This window comes from Sciurus carolinensis, chromosome 3 (genome assembly GCF_902686445.1).
Source record: "Sciurus carolinensis chromosome 3, mSciCar1.2, whole genome shotgun sequence".
NCBI classification, from domain to species: domain Eukaryota; kingdom Metazoa; phylum Chordata; class Mammalia; order Rodentia; family Sciuridae; genus Sciurus; species Sciurus carolinensis.
The window spans coordinates 34528052-34551719 of NC_062215.1; the positions used below are offsets into that span (position 1 = coordinate 34528052).

A 23668-nucleotide genomic window follows, 5' to 3' on the forward strand; every position below is an offset into this window, starting at 1 on the left:
ACTGTGCATTCCCCGCCAGGAGAAAGGGCCAGGGCCTGGGTCATTTCACACTGTCTGGGGCACCCAGCAGATGGCGCTATCTCAGTAGCACCAGCTGGTTGCCCGGTCCCCGGGGCTCACCGCCTCGGCCGAAAGCTTCCCGGCCCTCCCTCACTCCCTTCTCTCCCCCCCTCCCCACGGAGCCCGAGCCCACGTGACCTCAAGACGGCCAATGGGCGAACAGAGAGGGCGAGCTGGTCCCTGTGGCCGCCATTAAAGCGAAGGGAAAACCCGTGAATTCGGATTAAAGGGGGAAAAACACCGCCCGCTGGGCCCACAAAATGGGGGAGACTACGGCGTCCAGGCGGTGAGGCCGCGGGAGAGCAGACGTTAGGCAGGCTCGGCCCAGGGACAACACGGAGACACAACCTGAGAATGGACTGAGCCCGCAGACGCCGCCACCACCTCCGCCACTGAGGAGACTCTGGGCTTGAGGACATCGCCGCTGCCGGGCCGGGGGCCTGGGCTTCTCTCCGGGTTCTCGCCCTTCCCGCCCCTTCGCGAGCGCCTGCTCCCGGGGAGAACCCTCCAGGGCTTGGGCTTTGCCAACTCAGACTCTATTTTGATTATTTATTGTGTAATTTATTATTTTTCTCGTGGAAGGGGCACACGTCCCCTCGGTCCTCCGGAGAGGGACGAGCGTCCGCGGGCTCCGCAGTCCGGCCCGCGGGACGAGCGCAGCGCGGCCCTCCCGCCTCCGGCCCTCGGCCCCGGGCGGCTGGGTGCCGGCCGGGCGGCGGGGGCTGCTCGCGGCGGCGGGGGGGTGGGTGGGGAGGGCGGGCGGCCCGGCGGCCTCCTCTTCCACCGCCCCCCCCAACCACCACCCCCCCGCCCTCCCCGGTGTCTGTGTTTCTCTCTCTGGTCGGAGGCGGCGGTAATGGCGGATGGTGGGTTGTGGCGCCGGCGGCGGCTGCTGTGAGGGACGATGAGTTCCTCCTTCGTGGCGAACGGGGCCAGCCTGGAAGATTGTCACTGTAACCTCTTCTGTCTGGTGAGTGCCGGGGCGACGGGCGGGGGCTGCGGCGAGCGGGCGGTGGGGGAGGGGGCCTCGAGGTGCGCCCTTGGGCCGTGGGGGAGGGGGTCCGGGTCGGATCCAGATGCCAGAGTCCCCGGGCTAGGCCCAGCCGGAGCCCGCGCCCTGCGACGCTCGGCGGCCAGCCCCGGGAGGCGGCACTCACTCACCCACGTCCTGGGCTCTGCTGGAGGAGCGCTGGCTTTTTTTCTGTTTCGGTCTCCCCCGCCCCCCCACGGTAGTCTTGTCTTCAACTTGGATTCCTTATCTGGCAGGACACTAACATTTCCCTGTTTCTTGCTTAACTCTCGCTTTTCTCCCTGTTGACTGTGTACGCTTCTGCACACTTTAGATGGTTGCGTTTACTTCGCTGTCTTCCGACCTTATCCTGGTGATTTGGTTTCCCCCAATAAATAGGACCCCGGGATTTATGCGTTCAAAACCTTTCGTTTTATGTATTTTTGTGTGAGTCAAACTAATCCCGAGTTAGTGCCTTCCTTGGTGACTTCAGATTTTTGTGTAAAAACCAGTAGATGCCATTTCATGTTTTCTTTTTAAACTTTGAAAACAGTTTGCCATTTTGACAATTTCAAGCCATCTTGCTTTTATTAGAACATTATGTTTTTGTGAAAGTGGAGGGGACTAATGGAGGAGGTGCAGTGGTTTTGCACCAAACGTTTCTATATTTGTCTGTTTTGCCTGTTAAAGAATATTTTCAGCAGACTGCTCCCTGTTTTATTGGAATGAAAAGTCTGGGGAAGCTGGATGCAGGGATTACAGTTGTGTAGGTTGCTCCAGGTTTAGTAACATCCAACAGTTAGAAGACTTTCAAAAGTGCCAGCTGTTGCAAATATCAAGTCCAGAATTGGGCCATAGATCAGCTTCGTCAATGACTTAAAAGTTTGAGTGACTTTTTAAAAAATTTTTCCTGTGCTGTGAGAAATATTAAGAGTATATGATAGGTAAGCGAAGTGGGCGGAGCTCAAGTAGTCGGCAAGTGTAAACTGCCAGTCATGTATCAGCAGTTTCATTTTTGGCAGCTTATGCTTTTTCTTTTTAAGTTAAGTTGTTGAATTCGCTTTGATGAATTTCTTTCATGATGCTAAATGGAGATCTTCAATGCACTTAACCTATTATAAAATGTTAGTTTTCTTGATTTATTAATCAGCATCTCTTCAGATGTAATAAGACAGAGCAGGTTTAACATTTCTGTCTTCACCGACCCGGATCTATTTTTGGTACTTTTAGGATCAGGTTCTTGGAAGATAGACTAACACAAATATGACAGTTCTTTGGGAGCAGCTATTTGACTTTTCCTGAAGAGGTGTGTGAGTGAAGAATTACCAGGGCTTTTTTAAAGGAATTATTCAGATGTCTTTTTTCTTTAAAGCCATGACTTCTGTAAACCTGGAATGATGAGTGTAAGAATTAATTGTTGGTGCGAAGTTTGATGCCAAGAAACAAATGTGACCAGTTAGGTTAGAATTTAAGACAGAGGAAATATATACTCTGTGCAGTATTAAAGTACATATTTTTATTTAATGTTCCTCTTGAGACACATTGTGTTTGTTGTGCTGTTCAGTGGCATGTTGGTGTTAATTTTTAACTTTTTGTTTTTTCCTTAAATTCTTGGTTGTCGAATTATTGGAATTATTTAAAGGTTTATTGTTGGTCATAATCTGCTTTCAGTGTCTTAAGCATGCATTGAAAAATTTTAATGTCTTAATGAAATCGGGGACTTCGTATTGAATGCTATTTGACTTTGAGGGAATGTGCAGTAATAAAAAATCATACTTTCTTTTCTTTAGGCTGACTTGACAGGAATTAAATGGAAAAGATATGTATGGCAAGGTCCAACTTCTGCCCCTATTCTGTTTCCGGTGACAGAAGAAGACCCCATTTTGAGCAGTTTTAGTCGCTGTCTTAAGGCAGATGTACTTGGTGTTTGGCGGCGAGATCAAAGACCTGGAAGAAGAGAGTTGTGGATATTTTGGTGGGGTGAAGACCCCAATTTTGCTGATCTTATTCACCATGACTTATCAGGTGAAAATAATTTATTATTTTTAGCCAATGATTTAACAACACCATATACTTTTCCCAAAATACTGTTTGTATTACAAATTAAGGTGTTCTTTATGTGTGTGTGTGTGTGTGTGTGCACGTGTCTGGGTACACCAGTGTTAGATAACAAAGCCAGATAAAAATACAGCTTTACGTTGCATTTTACCAATATTTTATTTGAATCGTTCTGTGTGTTATGGGAGGCTTTATTTATTTTTCCCCTGCCCTGGGGATTGACCCAAGGCTTCCTGCATCCTAGGTAAGTGGTATAGCACTGATCTATACCCTCAGTCATATGGGAGACTTTTTAAGCTTTGAATAACTTTCTCCTTCCATCACATAGCTTCCTTCCTTAATTTCTCACAGATGGTTAGGGCCCAAAGAAGGCATGTTATATTAACCTAAGAAACATTGAATCCAGGAACATAAAGTTTTTAACATAGTTATATAGTACTTTTGAAGCCAAGTGTAACTCAATTTGGAGTCAATTCTGCCACTGCTCTCTTTTGCATGAACATGGAGACGTTTTAGGAGTATCTAGAAATGTAGCTTCTTCTGGTGTATTTTTCAAGATATATAGTTATTTTGTTATTGTTATTTGCTTGTGAAGGAATATGTTAATTTTGTTATTTTTGGAAAGTGACTCTTTTAGATACTGTTACATCAAAGATAATGAGACAAGTGCTAACTTGTTTAGCTTTTATAGGACAGAAGGTCATAATCTAGAAGATTACACAGATAATTTTGTGAGCAAATCAGTGATCACTTTCTTCTTATTTCTTATTTTCTCAACTTTTAGGACCAAATGCTACTTTAGAAAGAAAAACCATAGCTCTGTTCATGTAATTACTGAGACTTGTGTTTACTTTAGACTGTAAGAGTCTGTTAACTGAATATTTGATGATAGAAATGTAAATGATTAGTTGATTACTTCAAGAAGTGAAATATTTCAGCCAGCTAATTCAGTAATGATTTTTAACAGTTAAATTTAGGATTCTTAGATCATTTATTTATTTTTTAATGTATTTTTAGATATACATGACTGAAGAGTGTTTTGACGTATTATACATACATGGAGTATAACTTATTCTAATTAGAATCCCATTCTTATGGTTGTACATGATGTGGAGTTTCACTGGTGGTGTATTCATTTATGAATATAGGAAAGTTATGTCTTAACTAATTTTAGATCATTTTTAAAAAGCATTCTTATTTGAAATTGAGCACTCTGAAGATTTCTGTTATTGTCTGACCTGTAGGATTTGTTGTATTTTGAAATGAGATGTAGTTCAGGTGTCTGTATCTTGAACTAGTCCTTAGTAAAACCAATTTTTTTTTTTTTTTTTTTTTTGTACCAAGAATTAAACGTAGGGGCACTTAACCAATGAGCCACATCCCCAGCCCTTTTTTATATTTTAGTTTCTGAGACTGGTTTTCAACTTGTAGTCCTCCTGCCTCAGCTTCCTGAGCCAATGTGCCACTGTGCCTGGCTCCAATATTTGTTCAGGAATGTGTGTGTTATATTTGTTTATTTCGATGATTGCTTTTTACCTTCTCATGAAAACATTTTTCAGTGTTCCTATTTTTGAGAGTGTTTGCAGTTCTTTTATGATAAAGCTTTTCAACTTTTCTAGCTTTCCTAAGATGACCTACCAGCATCTAAACCTGGTTTTAAGTAAACAGTTCTAAATATGTAAAATGATAAGTTTGTATATGTGTATATATACATCTATGATACATATACATCAGGATTTAAAATTCCTAGTAGTTTTTAGCAAGATGATGCTTCCTGATTTTTATGCCAAAAGCTAAGCCTACCAATTTCCTTTTTCTTTCATTGACTTGGGCATATGTGAGTTATTTTGATCTCTAAGTGATCATTAAAAAAGTCACTTGACTAAAATGTGTGGAAAGTTTTTGTTTGTTTTTTGTGATGCTGGGACTTGAACCCAGGGCCTCATGCATTCTTGGCAAGTGCTGTACCACTGAGCAACATCCCCAGCAGCATTACACTATTATCAACAACTTTGAATTATCCAAAATTACAGTTTATCAATACTTTATAGTAGTCTATTAATATTAAAAGTCTCTAATAGTTTATGGATAGTCTGTTAACATTGTAAATCTCCGAACAGTTGGCCAAGAGTGTATAGCTCAGTGATTGGGCACTTGGCTAGCTTGTATGAGGTCCTAGGTTCAATCTCCAGTAACAGACACACATACAACCCAAACAACTGTAATGCTGATTTGTGGGTTTTGGCCTTTAAGTTGAGAGAACATCTGAACAAACCTTAAAAAAAAAAAAAAAAAATCATGATATACATTTTGTGGAATCGAAGATACTTTTTGATGTATAGTGTTTAGTTACTAAATTTTAAAAGTGAAAAGCCTGTTAAAGTTAAATGTGAGTCTGGGATTGTGGCTCAGTGGTATAGCGCTTAACCTGACGTGTGAGGTACTGGGTTCGATTCTCAGCACCACATACAAATAAATAAAAAAAGGTTAAATGTGAGCTGTTTCCATGTAGGCTGTTAAAACACTGCAGTGTGCAGACATTGTCCTTCTGGGTTTTTTTATCATCAGTCAGCTGTGATTTCTGTAATGAAACTGGATTACAGTTTTAAAAATTTCTTCTTTAGTTAACTTAGGATTTTAGCATAATTTTTTAAACTAACACCCATACTGTAAGATAGATATTGATCCTTGAATGTGTTGAAAGCAATTGGGGGAGATTAAATTTTAGTTGTCAGATTTTGCTGAATGCTGTTAAATAGTAAATAACTTTTAAAATCTATCAAAGTGGAAATGATTGAAATAGTAAAACCAAATACAATTAAGAATAGTATGTGAACATATTTACTGTTCCAAAGCCTGTCCTGTACTATTACAGTTTACATATTCAGTGGTATTTATATTTTAGCTTTTTTTGTTTGTTTTAACCTGTCATTTACTTTAGAATGTTGTTACTTAAATCAAACATATCTTAATAATAATCTCTTTGCAGATGGAGTATATTTATCTTGCCCCCCCCCCTTTTTTTTCCCCCTCCAGGGACATTGTCTGCCTCCCTTTTGGGGTAATTAGTCAGTCTCTTCCCCCACCCCCCCTTTGTGTGTGTGTGTGTGTGTGTGTGTGTGTGTGTCTCTGTCTCTCTCTCTCTCTCTCTCTCACCTTTTTTCATTTCTTTCCATATGTGGCACTGTATTCCCTTCTTTTAAGCTCCCCTGAGAAGAGAGCAGCTGGACAGTAGGAGTGGTATCAGCTGCAGGAGGCAATTCTGAGTTCCAAGTGGAGGTGTAGCACTGAGGAAAGGGGAACTGGAAGGACCCAGGTGGCAACTAAAAAGCTGATTAATTTAGCTTGAGCCTGCTCTTCACAGGCAGAGTCCTTCTGTTTGGTTCAGCACCTAACACATCTTGTTACTGAAATGTTTGTGATTACGGTGATGATACTTACTCTTTTTTTCTTTTGGTGGGGAGAAGGGAAGTTATTTCTTTTTGCAAAGAAGACTAGAATTCTCAGTTTTTCTTTTTTAAATACTTTTTTAGTTTTAGATATACACAATACAATTTATTTTTACATGGCGCTAAGAATTGAACCCAGTGCCTCACATGTGTCAGACAGGCGCTGTACCACTGAGACTTGACCCCAGCCCATAGAACTCTGTTTTTCTAACCGAAATGTTCAGTTGCTTAACCCCCTTGTTATCTTCTGTCACCCATAGTATATTTTAAAAAATAAACTTTTAAGATAGTTTTATATTTAAATAAAAGTTATAAAGGTTATATTTACATAAAATTCATAAAGGGAGTATAGAGTTTCTGTGTAACTCAGTTTACTTTATTGTTAATATCTATATTAGAATGATGTATTTTTCACAACTAATGAACCAATATTGATGCTTTATTATTAACTAAGGTATCTCTGTGCTTCATCTGGGTTTCCTTTATTTTTATCTAATGTTCTTTGTCTGTTGTAGCATGCTAGCTAGACTGCTACATTTTGGCAGTTCTGAGGAATCTAGTCAGGTTCCAAAACAAAGTACATGTTAATTTCATATTCTCATGTCACTTAGCACTTATTTGAGTCATCTTCCTTTCAAGTTTAACTGATGTGTAGAAATAGAATATAAACTCATTGCTAATTAGTAAAGATTAGTTACAGCATACCAAATCTGATTTTATGCATACTTTAAACCCTCACTCATTTTGCAGCAGTCGTCTGTACTGTTGAGCAAAGTAATTTGTATTAAGATCAGATGATTTTTGAATTAGGATTTGTTCTGTCTAGTTTTAGTCTAACTACAATATTCCAGAAAGATATTTGTTCAGAAAAAAAATTTCCTGTATTTGAAAACCGAACATAAATTTTAATTAAATTTTGTAGCAAAAAGATTTTTTTTTTTTTTTTTGGTACCAGGGATTGAACTCAGGGGTGCCTGATTGCTGAGACTGGCCTTGATTGGACTCCTCCTGCCTCAGCCTCCCGAGTCACAGGCAGCAAATTTTATTTAATGGTTGTGCAATTTTGGGGGAAAACTATAAAATTGGTCGTGGGAAAATCTTAGCTCTAGTCCTCCAGTCAAAAATCTCTAGTAGGCAGCACCGATTGGTTCTTTCAAGTGTACTGCAAAGCAAGATTGTTCCATTTTCATTTGTTTGTCCTTGAAGAACAGTTTTCTCTGTACTTTTATTCTACTTCTCTCTCTTTTTTTTTTTTGGAGATGGATTATCATTATGTTGTGCAGGCTGTCCTCAAATTTGAGGCTCTCCTACCTCAACCTCCTGCATAGTTGGAATCACAAAACATGTCAGTACATTCAACTTGTATCCTAACTCTTTTGGAATTGCTGTTCTCATTGGCTTTTTTCTTCCCCTTAAAAACAAAACTACTCCCAAGTTAGCTGTGATGAGGCTCTCAGAGGAAAATGGCAGTTTGAGAACTAAAAAACAGACCCAATCAGCTCTAAAAATATTTCTTCTTTTTCCTAGTTCTTGGGGTCTCTATACTGGATTTTAGTAATCTATCCAAATATTCTTATTATATCAGAATTCCATCATAATGCATATAACTCAAATTTTAAGTAGGCCATTGTTCCAAATTTAATTTTGGATGCTGTTATTGAAGGATATTAATTATAGTGGACTTTAACTATGTGACAGCTTTTAACAGAAGCCAACTATAGTAGTTATCTAGTGCTAGCCAAACTAAAAAACAATTGTTTGTGCCTTACGTGACCTAGAGAGTTAATTCATTAATGTCTAATGTAGAATTTACTTGTGACCCAGTTCTTTATTTGGCTAGTCTTTTAGGTGGTAACTTCATTTACTGTATTTCTTGTGAGGACTGTCCTTTTTGAAAAAGCAAGGAAGTGTATCAGACATTCAAACCAAAGATAACAATCAACATATCAGGCTGTTTTTAAATTAAAAATGTCTAGGTTTTGCCATAAATAAATAGTACTGTGAACTGAAGGCACTCGGTAGTATTTGTTGAATGAATTGATTATGAATGAGAAATTATTGTTCAAAACAAACACTGATAAGACATTACATTTCTCTTTATTCTTTTGGGGAATACATAGTATTTTTCTACCATGCTAAATTTTGAACCGTTCCTTCTGTATTCATTAGTGTATATTATATTTTAATAGTTTAGCAGCATTATGTAGGAAGAGATTGCTTTTTAAAATCAGTTGGTATCATGGAGATACTTAAAGATGTCAGTTTTGAGAAAAACGATGAGTAATGGGTGTATTAGCTTTTTTGGTTTTGATTTGCATTTTTGTTGTTGATAGAGAACTATTTTGATGGCCTGTGACACACTTTGACACCACTATAATTTGTAGCCTCAGAAAAAACATGGTAATCAAATTTAGCATTTGAATTTTTGTGTTAAATTCTGCAAATAAGTGCTTTGTAAAAATTTTCAAGTGACACTGATGATTTAAAAGTTACATGTTAATAGCAGTGGAAAATTATTAAAAACAATTAAAACTATTTTCTATGGGATACAGATACAAGGGAAGGAAAACAAAGGCATTAAGCAGACTTTTTTCATTAGCGTATGACTGATTAAGTTCAAAAGAGCTAAGTAAAGATTTGCCATGTGTTCCCTTTTCCTTCTCCTTCCTATTATAATACTGGTGTTGAGATTCAAGGACCTCTTTTATTTAGTGTAAGGTTCATATTTCTAATGTCTTAGGGGGTTGGTTGTACCATTTCATCTTTTATATATGCGAGTACAGGTAGAAAGTACCTTATGGTTATTGCAAAATCACAATATTAGAAACTTGGCTCAGTAGGCTTCTTGTTTCTAAGTGACACTCTCCTTAAAACAAAATCAAAAGCCTTCAACTTTTCATGGAGTGTTGTTAGAACTTTAGCAACAAAAAAATGAAATTCTATTACTTTAGCGTAGTGGTTGCTTAGTCACTTGCCATGTAGGTGAAGATATACTTCAGAGATTTGTTGGCTTTGGAAAACCCCTTCAGGTGGGCTTTACTCCTCTGTTTTATGTATAATGTTTATTTAGTATTAATGAGAATTGTATGCATTGAGGGGGGCACGAGATGCCCGCCTTAAGGCATTAAGTTTGCCTGAGTTTCTTTAGATAAAATCAGAGTAGGGAAGGAGAAATGCTTTAAAATTAATACTGATTGCTTCCTAAACCACATTTAGTACTCTTTAAATCATTTAGCTGCAAGTTTGACTGCAATGGATTTCTTTAAGTTAAAACTATAACATTTTCAGAATTTTATGTGAAAATTTATATATAACTTAATGTTCCAAAGATTTTTTAATTGTTTCAAAGGAATTCACAATCTGTTGGAAAGGTGTTTCATGAACCACAACTCTGTTTTGGGAAATAAAGCAAATTCATTTTGAAGTTTTAAATTGATAATTTATTTGAGGTTTATAGCAACTGTATAACTTTGATATGTATAATAGCAACTATGTGTCTTAGGTCTTTGATTTAAAACATACCCAAAGTTAAGAAAAACTTCTGTTAACAGGCTGCTTGTGTAGGACAAATGTTAAAACCATGGTTACTTCTTAGAAGGTAGGGATTTTTGAGGTAGATGATTACAAAGGATACTTAATAAATCATAAAGAGGTTAAGAGATGGAAGATATTCCCTACATAATATTACTGGAATTTGAAACATATATTTCTAGGAATAATAAGTCATAATTTGAGGTAAAAGTTTTAACAGCTATTTAATTTTTAAATAAGGTCCTCAGTAAGTTGAAAGCAGAGTAAGATTTTTTCCTCAACAACTCAGAAATTCATGATCTAGACCTTTAACTAATTAAAGTCACTGAGTGCCAATTTCCTTTTTTCCTTGCCTAATACTTTCTTTAATACAATGAAACCTGGAAGCATTTTAACTTTAAATGGAAGTTGATAAGTGTCTCTTCCATAGAATGTGAAGAAGTTTTCTTATTTGATGTTAATGCTTACTACTAATGTCTAAACATTTTTTTCCAACTCTCAAGTATTGTCATTTTTCTAAAGCTTCTTTTTGAAAAACTTAATTTTTTAGAAAAACCAGTTAGTTGCTTTGAAAGAAACCCTTGAAAGAACAATACATAATCATCATTAACCTTTGTAGTGGCACAGTTTCTAGTGCAGTTAAAGTTCATTGACATTATTCTTTTTAGTTGATGTTTATTATACTCATTTCTTGTATAAACTCTGAATACTATGTGCTGTTCTTAATACATCTCTTTTATTCAAAAGCTCATAATGTATGTTATTCTTCTATAGGTTAGTAAATGCATTTATTTTTATTTTTATTTTTTAGTTGTCAATGGACTTCATTTTTATATATTTTTACATGGTGCTGAGAATCGAACCCAGGGCCTCACTCATGTGAGGCAATCACTCTACCACTGAGCCACAACCCCAGCCCAGTAATTGTGTTTTTATAATAAATGTTATCTCATTTTATTTTTACTTAGTTGAATGAAGATGATCCATATTTAGGAAATAGTTATAAAGTTATAAAGGGAAGATATTTAATTATATTGAATTAAACAATTTAGAAATATGGCAAAATTTAAAATGCTAAAGTGTTATGATTATATGTAGTGGGTTTCATTGGATGCTTTGTTGTAGATAGGAAATGGATAGAGGGAAAAAATTTTTTTCTGAACTACATTCCAACTTATCTCCAAATGACTTATTTATTTGGTAGGTTAACTTGGAGTGATTAATAGATTTGCTACCAAAAATTGAGACTATATAGTTAGTGAGGATAGCTTTAACTTCATGCCGGAAGTGTCTTAAATCTTTAAATTTCTTCCCTTAGTAAAGGATCCTGTACTGAATAATAATCATGGAAATCATTTGCCTAAAATGAGACCTAAGGTAGCTGATAATGCATTGCTTGTTAGGCTCTGTGCCAGTGACTTTCTTTTTAATCGTCACTTAGTTTTATAGTTGAGTTGTGGATTAGAATGTCAATGAACGTGAAATGTTTTGAGTTTAATTATTAATTGGCAAGTGCTTTTTTTTTTTTTTTTTTTTTTTTGGGAGTGGGGGCAGGTTGAATAATTGGAAGAATTAGGAGAAGGTAACTAATAAGTGAGCCAGTTTAGAAATTGGCATCATAGAATGTTTAACATTTTCAAAATTATACAAGCAGATGTACTTTTCATTGATAGAGAAATCAAGTCAGTATATTTATAGTATCATTACCATATTTTACATTGTGCAGATAATCTTTGGGCAGCATGATAGAATGCATGACACTTAGGTTTTCTACTTAGGGAGTAACTTTCAAACCTAAAAATTTGATGTCTAGAGATATATTGAGTGTTGTAGTTTAATTTTCTGAGGTAGAGTAGGGATTGTGAATATAGAATTTAAACTGTAACCTTTTTTTTTTACTGCTTTACTTTTTGCTTCCTTTGTTTCTTTTTTAGAAGAGGAAGATGGAGTGTGGGAGAATGGACTTTCCTATGAATGCCGTACTCTGCTTTTCAAAGCAGTTCACAATCTGTTGGAACGGTGTCTAATGAACCGGAACTTTGTACGTATTGGCAAGTGGTTTGTAAAGCCTTATGAAAAAGATGAAAAACCTATAAATAAAAGGTAAGCTGTCTTATTTAACTTTTTTTGTATTTCTTTAGATTTGTTAATTTTTATAACTACAGAGAATGTAGAATAAAACAAGCTAATATCTAATGCACATGTTCAGGAGGTTAACTTTAGCAAAGCACTCTAAGTATTCGATTTTTTTTCTCTTTTTCCTTTTTTTTTTTTTTTTTTTGCCCTGCTAGAGATTGATCTCAGAGCATCAAATGCCAGCATAGATCTTTGCCACTGAGCTACATTTCCCTAAGTTCCTGAGATGGGCCTTGAACTTGTGATCCCCGTCTCAGCATTCTTAGTAGCTGGGATAATAGATCTGTACTACTACACCTAGCAGGTTTTTTTTGAGACAGGGTCTCATTAAGTTGCCCACGCTGGTTTCAATCAAACTCCTGGGTTCAAATTATCTTCTCATCTCAGCTTTCTGAGCAGCTGGGCTACTGGCACATGCCACCATGCCTGGCTCAAGCATTTGTTGACCCCTTCACTTGCCCCTTTACATATACATTGTAAGAATTGTCTTTTTGTTTGTTTGTTTAGTTTTTAATTTTATTTATTTTCCCCATATTCTTAAAGAATGCATTATAATTATACATACTAGTGGGATTTGTTGTTACATATTCATACATGCTTATAATATGACAATGTGACTTGGACTGGGTGTGGTAGTGCACCCCTGTAATCCCAGTGATTTGGGAGGTTGAACAGGAGGATCCCAAGTTCGAGGCCAACATCAATAGCATAGTGATGCCCTCAGCAACTTAGTGAGTCCCTGTCTCAAAAGAAAAATAAAAAGACTGGGTATGTAGCACAGTGGTAAAGTGCACCTGGGGTCAGTCCTCAGTACCAAACAAAGGGAAAAAAAAAACCCAAAAAACCAGAATGAACATAATTTGGTCTTTAATATTCCCCCACGCTTTGTATTCCCCTCCCCCTCCTTCTCTCTCTTCTCCTACTCTTCCTCCTCCTCCTTTTGTTCCTCTTCCTCTTCTCTCTTTCTCCCCTCTACTCTGCTGGTCTCTCATTTTCATGAGATTCCCCTCACCTTTCTTTTCCTTTTTCCTCTCTAGCTTCCACATATGAGAGAAAATACACAACCCTTAACTTTCTGAGTTTGACTTATTTCACTTAGCATAATGCTCTCAAGTTCCATCCATTTTCCTGCAAATGACATAATTCCATTCTTCTTTATGGATCAATTAAACTCCATTGTGTATGTATACCACATTTTCTTACTGTGGGAATAGGCTGTGTTTTAAGTATTAAGAGTGGACTGAATTTGATTTGGGTTGATAAAATGTAGGATGAAAAGAAGCTGGGCATGTGGTATATACTTGTAATCCCAGCAGTTCAGTAGGCTGAGGTAGGAGGATTGCCAATTCCAGGCCAGCCTTTGCAACTTAGTGAGACCGTCTCAGAAATAGAGTAGTGGATGTACTTCATTGCTACAGTGCTTGGGTTCAGTACAAGTGTGGGGAGGCAGGGGAAGATGAAAAGAAATGTACCAAGAAACAGGTTTATGCATGGAAGTATCTTTTTCAATGTTTCTGGGAATAAAATACAGGTACAATACTCTGTCAAAATTAAGTCATTCACTTTTGGAGAGTTTGTAATTTTCTTGAACTTGGAATTGGGCAAATTTATGTCACTCATTAGCAGATGGAGGCATAGAAGACTTTAAGATAGATACTCTCTTTTTCTTGTGCAATTAAAAGTTTCAAGTTACTACATTTCCCTGTGATTTGAATAATATGAAAGTCTGTTAGAAGATTCAGTCCTAAGCAGTTGTTGAATTAGTGAGGCTTTGAGATGAACCAGCGACAAGTAGAGAAACTTGAGGGAATTTGTCTTTCCAAATGAGAGGTCACGAAGTAAACATTTGGTTATGATTATATATGTACATCATTTCATGTACACCTGGTGTTTTTTCAAGCTTTTCTTTTAGTTGACTGGATGAGTATATAATCTTGGAAATATAAAAATTCTTTTTTTCCCCTCTGATAATTGATAAATTTATTGTTAAAATAATTATACAAGTTAGGAACGCATTCTGCAAATAAGAGGAAAACTTATGTACCTGCTTACATGGCAGGTAGCAAGGATCTGGAGGGAGATTATTCTGGTGTATCTGTTCAGTAATGTTATCAAGGATACAAGGTTCCTTGTAGTCTTCTGCTGGGACATTCTTGACCCTTTAGCTTCATCCTCATAGTCCCAGTGGATATTGAACCTTCATACCTGACAATACATGCCATGTAGAAGAGGAGGACAAAGAGAAGTTTAGTTTCTGGAAACCTGATGTATCATTGGCCATATTAAGAGAAACAAGTACCTTTTATTTGGAAAAATAAATAACCACTCTGAACAATATGGGAGTTTTCTTAGTAAGAATAAAAGGGGAATGGGCAAAGAATGAGGGAATGTGGATGTTGGGTAGGCAGGTAGCAATGTCTACCATAGACAGTACTTCCTCTTCCACAGTTTAATTTGCTTGTGGTTTTTGTTATGCACAGCCAACCGAGGTATGAAAATGTTAAATGGAAAATTCCAGAAATAAATAATCCATAAGTTTTTTAAATTGTGCATCATTCTGAGTAATATGGTAAAATTTGTGCAGTCCCACTCGTCCTGCCCGGAACCTGAATCATTCCTTTGTCCAGCATATTCATGCTGTATACGCTACCCACTCAGTCCTTTAGTAGCCTGTTTAGTTATCAGATCACTTGTCATGTGCTTGTATTCAAATAACCCTTGTTTTACTTTTAATGGCCCCTAAGTATGAAAATGAAAGAGTGGAACCATTCAGATATGCCAAAGAGAAGCCATAAAGTGCTTTCTTTAGGTGAAAAGATGAAAGTACAATAAGAAACTAGAGAACCTTATTCACATAACTTATTACAGTATATTAATTATAGGTGTTCTATTTTGCAGATGCTTCTCGCTTATGATGGAATTTTGTCCTAATAAAACATTATAAATGAAAATATGTCAAAATGGATTAAACCTACTGAATATTGTAATTTAGCTTAGCCTATTTTATTGTAACGATAGTCTTTATTTGTTTATTGAGACAGGGTCTTGCTCTTTTGCCCAGTTTGGCCTCAGATTCTCAACTCTTCTACCTCAGCCTCCTCATGTAGCTGAGTTTAAAGATGTGTTCCACCTTGCCTGGCCTTAGCCTACCTTAAAAGTGCTCAAAAGACTGTAGCAGAGTTGAATAACTATGTCAGAGACAGATGGCCTACAAAACCAAAGATACTTAGCTTGAAATATATATTTGGGATCTTTTTAATTTTATTTTTTTACAGTGCTGAGGGTCAAACCCAGGGCCTTATACATGATAGTCAGGTGCTCTACCACTGATCTACATCTCTGTCTGAGCTGTATGTGGATCTTTATAGAAAAAAAGTGTTATTTAGCCTAGTGGCATGCATCTGTAATCCTAGTAGCTACTTGGGAGGCTGAGAGGTTCCTGTCTACCAACATGCCTAATGACATGTTTGAGGGCAGCCTGGGAAACTTAGCAAGACCCTATCTAAATAAAAAAATAAGAACCAGAGATGTAGTTAAGTGATAAAGCACTCCTGGGTTCAATTCTTAGTAACTGCAAATAATAAATAAATAAATAAATAATAATAAAATATAAAGAGTTGCAAAATATAGAGCCCCTGAGTTCAATCCTAATCCTCTTTCTCTCAACCCCGCACAAAGATAATTTAGATTTGTGCTGCCAGTACTTAGTAGCTCCTAGCCACTTGTGGCTCTTGAAATTCAGTTAATTGAAATTAGTAGTGGTAATGTAACTCAGTAGTACAGTACTACTACTACAACCTAGTATGCTCAAGGCCCTGGGTCAGTCCTCAGTAGTGCAAAAAAAAAAAATGTTTTAGACTTGTGCTAATTTGTCCACTAGCCACTTGTGGTGTTTTAAATTTCACTTGAAATTAGGGATAGGGATGTAACTCAGTGGTACAGTGCTTGCTTAGCATGCACAAGACCCTGGGTTAAATCCCCAATTCTGGGGGAAAAAACAAACAAACAAACAAAAACCCTCAATTTTGCAAACTGCTTTTCAAGTGCTTGTTGTGTGACTAATGGCTTTTGTTTTGGGTATTGAAGGTACAGGACATTTCTGTCATTGGAGGAAGTTCTTTTAGATGGTCTCTATACCAGAGCCCTTATATTTATAATTAACGTATTTGTGCTTCATTAAGAAGTTGGTCAAGGTTTTATTTATTTTTTGTGACAGCAAGGAGATTTTATTAAACAGGAAGCAAGAGTACATGCTTGAGATTGAGAGCAGGTCGTTCTGAGCAAGAGCGACCAAGTGTTTTTATTTTTGTTTTAAAGACAGTGGGTGAAAGAATATGCCTTTAAATTTCACACATAAAGGTGTATTTAACTTCTGCCTAACCTTTGGCTTTTATATTATCTCCTGATCTCCAAAATTAATTAAAAATAAACACCATGGTCCTGGCACAGTGACACACTCTTTTAATCCCAAAATGAAGGCTGAGGCAAGAGAATTATTAATTCAAAACCAGATCAGTAGTTTATTGAGGTCCTCAGCAATTTAGCAAGACCCTGTCTCAAGATAAAAAATAAAAAGGGGTCTGGGGATATAGCTCAGTTGGTAGAGTGCTTGCCTTGCAAGCACAAGGTCCTGGGTTCAATCCCAGTACTGCAGGGGGAAAAATAAATAAATAAATAAATAATCAATCAATCAATCTGAGTCTGTCAGTGGTAGAGCACCCCTGGCTTCAGTCCCCAGTACTGCTAGGAAAAAAAAAAAGTGCCATGAGATGTAAAAATGTACTGCAAAAGTATTAGTAGCTGTTAGTAGCTTTAGGGTGTCCTTTGATTGGGTTTCTCTAAAAACATGAACTTACAGAGAAGCTGAGAGCTACTGCTATTGTTTTTTAAGGACTTATTTCTTCTGTTGTCTTCCAGAGTAGCACTGTTCAATAAAAATATGGTATAAGCCACATATGTCATTTTAAATTTTCTGCCAGGTGGTTAAAAGTAAAACAAAAATAATCAAAATTCAGGTGAAAGTAATTTTAATATTTTCTTTAATACAGTATATCTAAAATATTTCAGCATGTGTAATTAAATATACAGAAGATATTAATTTTGTACTGAGTCTTTGAATTCCTAGCTTGTGTTTTATCCTGACTGGATCTCAATTTGGACTGATGACGTTTCAAATCATCAGTAGTTAAATTGATATATTGACTAGTAACAATGTGATTCTAGGACTTTAAGCCTAACTGAACTTGGTAGTGTTTATTGGTGAAAGATATACCTGTTGGTCTTCAAATCTTCCTGGAATTGTTGAGGGTATTTTGAGTTTAGAGGCAGGAGAACCTCTAAAAGTACCCATGCTCTACTGAGTTAGGTGTAAGTTACTTCAGTCTTGACACATCTTTTATCTGCCCTTCCCCTGCATGATCTATTGTCTATTGTCTATATTGGTTTGTCTATATTGGCTGTCAACAAGATTATCATGTATCACATTTCTGAAGTACCGTCATAATACTTGTGGCCAATGGCATTTCTTTGTGGTGGTTAAATCATTTGGATTTGCATGATCAGATTTAACATGTTAATGCTTTCCAGGAACATTCCAGTACATCATTGTGTGTTCAGGTCTTGTTTGTAAAATTCTGCCTCATTTGTACATTTTTTGTTCTAGATGTTATATATAAACTCCTGGAAAAGAGTAGTAATTTCTACAGTCTTTCATGGTAGCTAACAGTACCTTAGATTGTTATTGAGGTTACATATATTTTTGTTGTTTTTTAAAAATTGATGCATTATAATTATACATAATAGTAGGAATTGTATGCTGCGTTTTTACATGCACATAACATAATTTGACCATTCTCATTTCCTGTACTTTCCCTTTCCTCCTGATGCACTTGCTTGTTTTACTTGACCAATCCTCCTGCTATTTTTAATATTTTAATTAGTAAAAGCTGTATTCATTGTGGTATATTTATCATGTATTCGAGTTTCTTTCTTTCTTTTTTTTTTTTTTGGTATTGGTGACCCAGCAGTGCTGTACCTTTGTACTATATCTGCAGTTCTTTTTAGTTTTTATTTTGAGGCAGTATGTCACTAAATTGCTGAGGCTGACCTTAAATCTGCCATCTTCCTGCCTCAGCCTCCCATGTTTCTGGGATTACAGGTGTGCGCCACCATGTCCCACTACTTGTTTTAATTTTACTTTTTTTAAGTGCTAAGGACCATTCTTCATGGGATGATGTTATAAATGTTAATATTTCTCCCTGAAAGAAAAGCCATTCTGAATTTATTATGTCAGTATTAACCTAAAATTCTTTGATAACATTCTGACTAGAATATTGCCTTTAATATAAAAATGTCAGACCTGGCACTGTGATGCTCGCCTGTGGCTTGGGAGTCTGAGGCAGGAGGATCTTGAATTCCAAGCCAGCCTTAGCAGTGGTGGCAAGATGCTAAGCAACTCAGTGAAACCGTATCTCTAAATAAAATATAAGATAGGGCTGGAGATGTGACTCAGTGGTTGAGTGCCCCTGAATTCAATCCCTTGTACCAAAAGAAAAGGGGGGGAGTATTTTTCAAAAGACCTCTTTTGAGTCAAATTTTATATCAGACAGCCAAATTTTTATTTTTAGTTCAAAAAGTTAATCAAGTGCTCATTGGACATCTGGAAAGACTGTTGGGAAAGTTAAAATATGATCTTCGTAATTTTGTTTTCCTAAATAAGATTTATGAGTAGTTAATGTATTTCTTTTAAACATTTCCCGTATTGTACTGCTTGCTTAGGAAACTAAATTTTAGCATATTTACTTTTTTTTTTTTGTCATGAGAAAAATCCATTTTGAATCCTTTCCATTTTCTTATTTAAAATTTCTTCTATTTCCCACTGACTTGGTAGAATGAGGGAGGAGGTTAGAAAGTTTGAGTCTAGCCTCAGCAACAATTTAGTGAGACCTAAACAATTTAGTGAGACCACATCTCAAAATAAAAAGGTCTGGGATGTATTCAGTGGTAAAGTGACCTTTTGATTCCCCAGTACCAAAAATAAATAAATAAATAAATAAATAAATAGATGTTTCTTCTATGAAATGAAAGCAGAGTTTTTATTTTTTGTGTTTTGTTTTGGGGACAGTACTGGAGATTATAAGCAAACACTCAACTACTGAGCTGCATTGAACTTGTAATCCTCCAGAGTAGTTTGATTATAAATGTGTACTACCATGCCTGACTTGAAAACAGTATTTTTAAGAACTGTGGTTCTGGGGGCTGGGGAGATAGCTCAGTCGGTAGAGTGCTTACCTTGCAAGCATAAGGCCCTGGGTTCGATCCCCAGCACCCAAAAAAAAAAAAAAAAAGAAAGAAAAGAAAAGAACTGTGGTTCTGATTAAAGGAGCAGTAGATGTGAAGATATAAAATTAAGGTCTCCTAGCCTTTTTGTCTTTTAAGGCTAAAGAACATGAGACTGTTGAGGTTATTGCTTATATTTGCAAATATTCTTGGGAGTATTTACAGCCTACATTTTAAAATTTGCTCTTCAATTAGTGAGGACATAGTTTTCATAGTCATTTCTATAGTATACTTACTTGATCCCTAATATTAATCTTTCCTTAATAAATATCTTCTTTGGCATACTCATTTTTATTTACTAGTTCTCCTTCCTACTTTTGAAAGATTTGACCACTCTACCAAGACATATTCAAGTGTTCTACAGTCTAAAATCTATAATTGCTTTTCATATTGAAAAATGCATAGTTATTGTAACCAGTTGAAATTTTTTTATTCATTCTTTATCATTCTGTCTTATAGGCTCTCATCCTTTTTTTTATAGTTGAGAGAAAATCCTTTGAAAGTTGGTTTCTATTTATGTCAATACATACAAAGAGCATGATGGGCATGTTGCTCTAAGAAATTAAACATTAATGGTTTGCTAAGACAAAAATGCTATTTAGAAATTATTATGTATTTTTTTTTTACTGTGACTCAGCTTTAATTATAGAATTGTATCACAAAAGAGGACACCTAAAAGCAGAAGTATGACTGGGTATGGTGGCACACACCTGTAATCCCAGCAACTCCATAGGCTGAAGCTGGAGGATTGCAAGTTCGAGGCTAGCCTCAGCAGTTTAGTGAGGCCCAGTCTCAAAATAAAAAATAAAAAGAGCTGTGGATGTGGTTCAAGGGTTAAGCACCCCTCAGTTTGGTTTAATCCCTGGTACCAAAAATAAAAGAAATTAAAAAAAAAAAAAAAAAAACCAGAAGTATGGCTATGCATTCCCATATATAGTAAAAATTAGTTACATAGGTGATTATTTATGAGATACTTCATTGAAAAAAAGAAATGTGTGGAGGCTTGCATGCAGTAGAAAAAACCAAATCTTAATGTTTCAACAGTATCAGGAATCATGTCTGGGGCTAGAGTTGTAGCTGAGCACTTGTCTAGCACGTGTGAGGCACTGGGTTTGATTCTAAGCACTGCATATAAATAAATAAAATAAAAGCTCCACCCATAACTAAAAGAAAAAAACAAAGAATCATGTCTGGTGTTGTTAATAAAGGGTATTAAGAATCTTGTTTTTCTTTTAAATTTTTTGTGGTGTTAGGATCAAACTCTGGGCTTCATGCATGGAAAGCATGTGCCTTGCTACTAAGCCATCCCAGATTTCACTTTTTTTTTTTTTTTTTTTTTTTTTTTTGGTACTGGGGATTTAGCACTGAACTCTATCCCCAGTCTGTTTGGAGATAGGGTCTTGCTAAGTAGCTGAGGGTCTTGCTAAGTTGCCCAGGCTGGTTTCCTACTTGTGATCTTCCTGCCTCCTGAGTAGCTGGGATTATACATATGCTCCACCATGCCTGGCTAGTGCTTACTTACTTACTTCAGCTAATCAGGGCTGGGGATATAGCTCAGTTGGTAGAGTGCTTGCCTCGCTTGCATGCACAAGGTCCTGAATTCAATCCCCAGCACCAAAAAAAAAAAAAAAAAAAAAAAATGTATAACTGATCACAACCTTTTTTGGAGGCTGGCTGCACTGGGCATTGAACTCAGAGATACTTTACCATTGAGCTACATTTCCAGCCCTTTTTATTTTTAAGACAGTGTTTTACTTAGTTGCTTAGGGCCTTGCTAAATTGCTGAAGCTGGCCTTAACTTTTGATCCTCCTGCCTTAGCCTTCTCAGTTGCTGGGATTACAGACATGTGCTGTTGTGCCAGGCCCGATTTAAATTTTGATCTTTTGATCTTTGTAAATATGTTAAGTAGGCATTTCCTACCTTATAGAATTATTTCTACAAAATATTTCTCCTTTATGTAACATGGGGGTCCATCATCATTGTTGCCCCTGTGCCCCCTAGCTTGGGATTGAACCCAGGGCCTTGAGCATGCTAGTCAAAGTGCTCTACCACTGAGCTACTCTTCCCTCCAGCCCTCCTTTAAGCACTTTTTTTTTTCCTGTAACACAATACCTTTATTTTATTTATTTTTGTGTGGTGCTAAGGATCAAACTCAGTGCCTCACACGTGCTAGTCAAGCGCTCTACTACTTTAGGCCCCTAGCCCTCCTCTAAGTAACATGACCCCATTTTCCAACATGTCATAATAGTTTTCTTGCCATTTTTCTAGTGTTCTGTATTTCTTGTCACCTACCATTGGTTGTAAAGCCAATGCTCCATACTTAGATTTGGGTTTTTGTTATGGTGATAACTTTGCTACCAATTTCTGTATTAGTTTTTTTTTTTTTTTTTTTAATTACTATAGTGGGATTGAACCCTGGGTGTTCTGCCACTGAGCTACATCTCCATTTTGTTTTGCTTTTTATTTTGAGACAGTGTCTCACTAAGTTACCCAGGCCAGCCTTGAACTTGTGATCCTAATGTCTCAGCCTCCTGAATAGCTGGGAGTACAGGCATGTGCCACCATTCCTGGCCCAAAATACTTTTCAAATAAAATGATATCTAAAGGGCTGGGGATATGACTCAGTGGTAGAGTGCCCCTGGGATCAATCCCTAATTCCACAAAATAAAACAAAAAGAAAAATCACTAGCAGGAGTGTGAGGCTAGGAGATTAATTGGAACATTTTAGCAGTTATTCGGACCTTAAAAAACATAGATATTTAAGACCTAGTATCTGTAGGAGTTGGTGGTAGATTTGTTGAAAGTAGGAAGTGAGGGAAAAAAATAAAAATAAGTAGTTCATATCTGGACTGTATTTCTATAGTATTTAGTGTGTACCTTTGTGTCATTATCATCTTCCGTCAAGGGCATATTGTAGATACAGAAGGAAGGAGACAAACTGTCTCTTCTAATAGAGTTTATATTCTGGGAGTACTATGAGAAATAAACTATGTTTATATGATGGTGGTAATTTCTTTAGCCAAAACAAATCCTGGAAGTGGCACCGGGAACAATTTAGAGTCATCAGTGAAATGCTTGTCATTTGACCAAAAAAATCATTTGACCAAACACCTGAAGAGGGTAAATTTAGCTAAGGCCAAAAACCAGTAGGTAAGAAGCCACCCCTTCCCCCCTTTTTAAATTTTGAGACCAGGTCTGGTCAGGTTACTGATGGTCTCACTAAGTAGTTACTGAGACTGACCTTGAACTTGTGGTCTTCCTGCCTCAGTCTCTTGAGTTTACATGTGTGTGCCACATGCCTGGCAAGGTCTGCTATATTTAAGGAACAGCAGGAAGGCCAGTGTTAGAAGGGAAGTTTCAGAGGAATACTAGTGAGAGGTGAGGTCAGAGAAGTAATGGATATTGGAGTGTGTTGATGTAAGGCAATGTAGGATATCAGAATAATTTTTCCCCCTAGGAATTAAAAATTTCAGTAGGTGGGTCTTTTAAAACATTCTCATTGCATACTGTACTTGATTATTATTATTTTTTGGTACCAGAGATGGAACCCAGGGATGCTTAACCACTGAGCTATAACTTTTTACTGTTGGAGACAGGGTCTTGCTAAGTTGCTTAGTGCCTCACTAAATTGCTGAGGCAGGCCTTGAACTTGTGATCTTCCTGCCTTAGCCTCCCAGGTCTCTAGGATTATAGGCATGTACCACTAGGCCCACTGTATTTGATTTTTGTTATAGCACTTTCCACAACTGTAACTAAATAATTGTGTGCTCAGCATAGCACTGTTTCATGAAGAAATAGCACTTGATTTCATTTGGTGGTTTAGTATGCAGTACATATACATCTGAATATAACACTAAAGTTATTGTAGGCTTGTTTTTATTTTTTGTTTGTTTTATTTTTTTGGTACTGGGGTTTGAACCCAGGAGTGCTTGACCTCTGAGCTGTATCCCCAGACCTTCCCCCTGCCTCTTTTATTATTTTTAAAAAATTATTATTATTATTATTGTTATTATTATTATTTATTATATATTTTTTTTGAGTCAGGATCTTGCTAAGTTGTTGATGCTCACCTCAAACTTGGGATCC

The 23668-nt window shown here is 36.9% G+C and overlaps 1 protein-coding gene across 1 annotated transcript in view; it reads left to right on the forward strand.

Annotated features, from left to right (window-relative positions):
* Positions 1-245: 245 nt before the first annotated feature.
* Med13 (mediator complex subunit 13) overlaps positions 246-23668 on the forward strand; it is a 95205-nt gene continuing 71782 nt past the window's right edge. Inside the window, 3 exon segments of the mRNA XM_047543132.1 lie at positions 246-1030; positions 2860-3094; positions 12042-12210. Of these exon segments, the coding sequence (XP_047399088.1) occupies positions 965-1030; positions 2860-3094; positions 12042-12210 (470 nt within the window). The 5' untranslated portion in view covers positions 246-964.